A 7,262-nucleotide genomic window follows, 5' to 3' on the forward strand; every position below is an offset into this window, starting at 1 on the left:
GGTGTTTCCTGCTCACAGCTGCGTAGGTGGAGAGGCTCAACAACTTTGGGCCATCTCCCCTCATTTTCTTAATATTGAGTCCCCCAAAATGGGGGGGGTGTCTTATACATGGGGGCGTCTTATAGACGGAAAAATACGGTAACTTTAAAACGAAAAGGTCATTATGCTCTCTCTCTCTTTCTCTCCTAGTGCATTCTCAAAAACAAAACCGACAGACTTGTGTACGGAAAAGCTTAATATGCGCTTTTGCTATGGCCTTTATTATCAGTGTCATGTTGATTGCAGCCAACCAGATCCTCCGAAGTGGCATGGAGTAGCCATATAACACTGTGAAACAAAAAAACGATCCACGCATGCGCATGCTGTCCGGTGAACTTTCTCCCTGATCAACTTTAAAAACAAATGGGAAAAAAGGAGGAGAGATCGCATGGGTGATGGAATGGCGGATGGATAAGGACAGACGGTTCGATAGAGAACCCCAGGCAAGCAGCGTATCTGTAAATCAACTATATCCTCTTGGCAGGGACATAAAAGGGCTGTCTTAATGCTTTAATGGTTTTTGTTTCCTAACGCAATAAAAAAACAACCCAGAAGAGCCCTGAATTATTATTTTTTTGATTTTTTTGGCGTGGTGGCAGGAGATCGGAATGAGGATTCACATTCACCCAGCGGTATTTTGTGGCCACCCAGAAAATGCGACACCAACTGGAGACAGTTTTGCCGCTAGCTATCTTACAGAAACTCTGAAGCATATCTATATCTATATCTATATATTTCTAATGGTTCAGCTTTCCCAGGAAATTGAAATCTATACCACCATAGTAAGCTTAAAAACCATCCATTTTTGCTTCTCTTCGTCTGACTTCAATGGTTCTGTTTAACCCCACTGGCATTGCGGGGAATTGTACAGGGACAATCAAACGCGTAATTAATGAATTATGCAGTCCGGAGGATTTTGTTCATTTGTTAAATATAAGACCGTGGCCCACCACCATTTTGCTTCTTTTAAAAATTATTATTGTCCACTGCCCGTTTTTTTTTCCATCAGGGGTTTTTTAAAATCAGATGCATCACCCTGGAGATTTAAGGCCAATGCAAAGTCTTCCTACCACATTTTGAAACAGTGCTGTGATAGGCACCTACTTCATAAATGGCTTCATATTTAATGTACAGTCAGTCTGTTGACCTTCCTCTAGTCCGTCTTATTCAAATGTTTCTGAACCTAGTCACCATTTGCTCCTGTTTTACAATGCCAATCCATAACTAGAGGAAACACATTTTAAAAAATATAGAGAGAAGAACAAATGATTTGGGGAGCGCAATAGCAGGCTCTTTAGGGTCTAAAACCCCATAATGGTTTGTCAGGGGGTTTATTGATCAGAACCTGGTAGTCTGATATGTGACAGTCCAGCATCCCGTTCTCTCAGGGGCTGGCTAGATGCTTGTGAGAAATCTGAAAGTAGGACATGAGTGCCACACATCTCTGTCCACCTGCGTTTTCCAGGAACTGATATTCAGTGGCACAAGCTCAATGGCAGTGGCATAACCGTCATGGCTGGAAGCCATTGACAGCCTGGTTTTATAGCTGTCGAAAGGTTCCTTCCAAAGTCTGGTTGAGGCTTTATAAGGAGATGAAATGTCCACTCAATAGGATAAAACTGTTTTGTACATCTGGGAAATGAAGGCCATTGTAGACGTACATTTCCTTTTGAGAAGTCGTACCCAGCTGTTCAGTTCAGTAGTCTGAAACCCATTGACCTGGGAGTAAGTCTAACTGGTTTCCAAAATCCATGGAGGGAGAGGGCTAGAGATGGCCACCAGCCATGATGGCTGTGCCCTGCCTCCACCGTCAGGGAAACTATGGCTCTGTATATCAGTTGTTGGAAACCACAAGAAGGGAGCTTGCTCTTGTGCTTGAGGGATTCCCACGGGCACCTGGTAGGACACCGGGAGAGCAAGATGACAGGCTGGGTGGACCGTGGGCCTGATCCAGGAGCTGAATGAACCCATTGACAGGAGCAACTTTCATTTCTGCAGATCAGGTATTGCTCCAAAGTGGTGACAAAGATGGAGTTTCAAACCACTTCTGATACCTAGGTGTCTGTTGAGTAGTTCCCAACTTAAAGCTACAATGATATACCAGGTTTACTGGGAGTAAGCCTGACTGAAAGATTTCAGTCGTCTTCTTTTTTTTTACTTAGCATCCCCAATAAAAACATAAAAACTATTAGGTATATATATATAAATGTAAACATATGGATATTATACAACTAATTATACTTATATTGACAAAATGCCTCCTTTTCAGGCAGTCAATGCACCTGTGCAAATGTAGCCATTTAAGGCATGATATGAATGGCTAAAACATACCCCCCCCCAAAAAAAAATTGGTATTATTCAGTCATAGTAGCAAATGGGAATGGTTTTAAGGAGCAAAATTATTAGCAACAGTAGAAAGAAATGTGTGTGAATGACCCTCCTCCACATTGGCCATAGTTTTGTCCTCACTGGGAATATTAGAAAACCTTTCTCGTTACATTCTGTGTGCATTGTGATCAGATTTGATCATAACACAGTTTTTGCATGGGGTTTAGTAATTTTACACCTCCTCCCCTAAACAACAACAACACAGTTTGATGTCAAAACACAGTCCGACACCAATGTAATAGTAAATTTATAAAACCTAAACTGAGACAAAGATATTCATTCACTTTTCCTGCCCCAGCTGTTCCATTATGTGGTTAAATCCAATTATCAATGCTCAAACCCTGATCCTGCACAGGTGTGGAAAAAAAAGGTTGCAAAACCAATTCATTCTTGCTTGGCCAAACTAGTCTAGAGTTGAGCCTCACTGCTGCAGAAGTATGACAGTGCTATTGGGAGACGTTATAGTTCAGTGGTAGGCAATATCATTTGCATATACAGGTAAGGAGAGCTAGGAAGGATCTACATCCAAGACCCTGAACAGTTACAGGCCTGTGTAGACTCAAGAAGATGGAGGAAGGGAGAGAGGGATGGGCCAACCAAGGGTCTAGATGAGTTTCAAGAGCTTGCATTCAGCATATCACCTGCTTAAAATTTAATTGCACCCTAGGTTACTATTGACGAGGTTTTTTGGGGAGGGGGGTGGAGTAGAAATGTCTCATCACAGCCAGCTTATCTCATGTTCAGCAACGTCCCTAGAAAGATATTTTGTCAGACGTGGAAACATGGGCAGGCCCAGTGTACCCTTCGTCTTAAGCACATTGTAAGTGTTTCTATTTATTATAGAAGATAGTTTCTTAGAGTATAGTTATGTCGCCGGGTCAGGTTGTTCTGGTTTATTCTAAGAATTATAAAGATTTTGTATTAGAACTGGAGGGGGGGAATGGTTTGTTACCCCATTAAAGCCTTTGCCCTATTCTCACAACTGAAGATTACATTGTATGCATGGTGGGGTCAGGGAGAGTCATGCTGCCCCCTCAAATTCCACTCATTTAGTTGAAGACCTGAATTCAGCCTTTATTTCTGTATAATAGGGCTGTGCACATCCCCAAATCAATTCAGAGGTGTGTGTCATGTTTAGTTACGGTTGGTAAAAATCCTAACTAAACATACAGTCAGGTGCTGGGGAAGGAAAGACTCCTTTTTCCCCTTTCCTGATTGAGAGCAAAGGGACAGGGTGCTTTCCTCCCCCAAAAGCACCCCACAGGATTGAATCCTCTGCTCCACAGCTGTTCCCTGAAGGGAAGGCACTTGCGAACAACAGAGCCCTGCAATATAGCTTGTCTTTCTTCCCTCCTCACCTTGCCTCTCCTATCTGCCTGACACCCCCACCCACTGACATCTCCAGACCACCCTGTGCAACCAGCCCTCACCTGAGTCAGTTCAATTTGGTTTGGGCTTCAACCCAAGCTGGTGCACAGCCCTACTGTGGCAGATTGCCAGGCAGGTTTTCCAATTACATGCAGGTCTTTGGCTGAATGTGAAAAAGATTTGGACATTGGACAGCAAAGACCACCTCTCCCATTGAACGTGTGAAAAGGGCTCTAGTCCATTTTCATTCCTTCGATTCCAGCAATGTTCGTTTCCTCCTATGTTGACAAAACGTTATTTCAAACAAAAGTGCAGGGAAGGTGGGAATGGTGGCAAATAAACCTTGGTACAGATAAAATCAAAGGAATAAATTTTGAAATAATGTCCCTTGCATGCTACCTTTTTTAAGAAAAGAACTTATTTTAATATATACACACATTATATATTATTGCACTGTACAAAGTATATAAAGGGAAGAAACTGCCATATATCCTGCCTATTTAACCAAACAGCACTGTAAATATCTTATCTGTATAAAAAAAAGTCTAATTTTAATCACTTATGCAATAGTAATAAAGTTGCTTTCTTCTTTTGAGTTCTGGTATCTTTCCACCGCGGAATCCCCGCGGCGGGGTGCGCTCCCGCTGCTCGGTCCCAGCGCCTGCCCACCTAGCAGTTCGAAAGCACCCCCGGGGGCAAGTAGATAAATAGGTACCGCTTACCAGCGGGAAGGTAAACGGCGTTCCGTGTGCGGCTCTGGCTCGCCAGAGCAGCGTTGTCACGCTGGCCACGTGACCCGGAAGTGTCTTCGGACAGCGCTGGCCCCCGGCCAATAGATGTGAGATGGGTGCACAAACCCCAGAGTCTGTCAAGACTGGCCCGTTCGGGCAGGGGTACCTTTACCTTTACCTTTTTATCTTTCCACCACCCTTCTCTTTCAGTCATGAGTAGGGATGAGACAGCAATTTTACGCAGTTCACATTGAAACCGAAATCTGTTCTCCAGAACAACTGGCTGGCATGGGAAGGGACCCAGTCACAGAAGATGACTCACCAATGAGGACAGGTCTGCAGATAAAAACATGGTGGATGACAGAGCATCACTCCTGGTCCAAACATAATCCAGAGACAAAGTCAAGGAACAGTCCAAGGTCAACATTACAGGAAGTTCAGACAAAGTACAATACATCAAGGCAGGGGAACTAGAACCAAAGAGCGGTGTTGTTTCCAGCAACTGGGAGGCTCAGGAGCGAGCCTCCTAAAAACATCCCTAACCAGAATGAATGAATGAATGAATGAATGAAACTTTATTTGCGTCAGCCATAGGCCATGGCAACAAAAGGACATTGTGATATACACAGAACAAAATAAAAAGTCAATTATATGAAACACCATTTAGGGGCCTGAATCAGCAATCAAATAGTCGACCTTATTCTGACTGCCCCAGCTAAAAACCTTGCAGCCTTTGCTGTCATCTGCTCCTCTTGACCTGCCAGGAGAAAACAGACTGTGGCAGTGGTTGGGCAACCCAGAATTGACAATAAAAGAGGGGTGATAATCTCTTCCCTCAGGTCTTTGTGAAGAGTGCACGCCAGGGGGGCATGTGCCACTGATTTGGTGCTGACATCTCCACAGGGACATGAGCGGTTTGTGTGTAGAATCTGTTGGAATCGTCCCTCAAGTACAGCCAAGGGTAATACATTCAGGCTTGCTCGGGTAAAAGAGTGCCTATGTTTTGGAATTGCAAGGTTGCCCTAACCAGAGCTGCTGGCAGGGATCACTTACTCATGGGTAGGCCCAAGCAGACCAATGACTCTAGCATCTAGATCAAGGGAAGTAATAGTGCCACTGTATTCTGCTCTGGTCAGACCTCACCTGGAGTACTGTGTCCAGTTCTGGGCACCACAGTTCAAGAAGGACACTGACAAACTGGAACATGTCCAGAGGAGGGCAACCAAAATGGTCAAAGGCCTGGAAACGATGCCTTATGAGGAACGGCTAAGGGAGCTGGGCATGTTGAGCCTGGAGAAGAGGAGGTTAAGGGGTGATAAGATAGCCATGTTCAAATATATAAAAGGATGTCACATAGAGGAGGGAGAAAGGTTGTTTTCTGCTGCTTAAGAGAAGCGGACACGGAGCAATGGATCCAAACTACAAGAAGGAAGATTCCACCTAAACATTAGGAAGAACTTCCTGACAGTAAGAGCTGTTCGACAGTGGAATTTGCTGCCAAGGAGTGTGGTGGAGTCTCCTACTTTGGAGGTCTTTAAGCAGAGGCTTGACATCCATATGTCAGGAGTGCTCTGATGGTGTTTCCTGCTTGGCAGGGGGTTGGACTCGATGGCCCTTGTGGTCTCTTCCAACTCTTCTATGATTCTATGATTCTATGACTCTGGATCTGTAGACACATTCTGTGCTGTAGCTCTTTCACCCAGACCTAGCACTCTCAAGGACTGGGAGGGAGCTCTCACATCTCCACTGACAGTTCTTGGGGTTCTTCATCAGAGATCTACCTGAAAGGCTCTTCAAGGAGATCCTCAGCATTGGATTGAGGGGACCCTGCCTGTTCTCAAGGTCCTCAACCTGTGGGCTCTCTGGTTCATTTATGTCTGGCACCTGGTCAGAGCTAGGCATGACACGGGAGGAGCAGAGAAAACCCCTCAGCCCATACCTAGGATTCTGTGGCAGTAATGGTCACATTGCTGCAGTGGCCACCAAACCAGTGACCTGGTGGAATAGAGAACAGGGCAGGGAAAAGATAGTGCAGAAGTCAAACTTACTAACAACTTCAGAAAGCAAGCATACTGATGGAATAACTCTGCGGTAGTCCTGTCTACCCCCCCCCCATTGGTGGTGCAGGCAGAAATCACTAAGTGAACATGACTAGGTAGATCCAGGGAAAGAGAGAAAAGTGTGGTGCCCACCATGAGACACCGCAAAGGGGTTCAAGAATGAAATATAATCTATTGGCTAATGGAAACAAATCTGGGAAAGGTCCACAACTTCTTATGCATGTTCAGTCCCCTGATGGAAAAGAGCAGGCTTCCTCAACCTTGGCCTTCCAGATGTTTTGAGACTACAATTCCCATCATCCCTGACCACTGCTCCTGCTAGCTAGGGATCATGGGAGTTGTAGGCCAAAAACATCTGGAGGGCCAAGGTTGAGGAAGCCTGGAAAAGAGTGGTCTTCTGGAGCACCAATGCAGTCAACATAGACTGTGCACCCTAAGCAGTATTGTACCACGTTAAGTCATCATGGCTTCCCGCAAAGAATTCTGGGAAGCGTAGTTTGTTCAGGGTGCTGAGAGTTGCTAGGAGACCCTTATCCCCCCCCCCACAGAGCTTTAAACTCAATATTGTTTTAAATATAAAGTATGAGTGTGGCCCTGGTATTGCCATTGCCACTCTACTTTTATATTTATTTGCATTTCTAAGCCACTTGGAGACCTTTGGCTAACAAGTGACTAA

At 44.8% G+C, this 7,262-nt stretch overlaps 1 protein-coding gene across 4 annotated transcripts in view; it reads left to right on the forward strand.

Moving 5' to 3' along the window:
* Positions 1–1,637, forward strand: part of CALN1 (calneuron 1) — a 137,051-nt gene extending 135,414 nt beyond the window's left edge. For all 4 annotated transcript variants that reach the window (XM_082201309.1, XM_082201311.1, XM_082201312.1 and 1 more), the window contains one exon: positions 190–1,637. In XM_082201309.1, coding sequence (XP_082057435.1) covers positions 190–317 — 128 coding nt within the window. In that variant the 3' untranslated portion in view covers positions 318–1,637. The remainder of the gene's footprint in view (positions 1–189) is intronic.
* The last annotated feature ends 5,625 nt before the right edge of the window (positions 1,638–7,262 follow it).

This window comes from Podarcis vaucheri, assembly GCF_965113315.1.
Source record: "Podarcis vaucheri genome assembly, chromosome: 15".
In the NCBI taxonomy this organism is placed as follows: Eukaryota; Metazoa; Chordata; class Lepidosauria; order Squamata; family Lacertidae; genus Podarcis; species Podarcis vaucheri.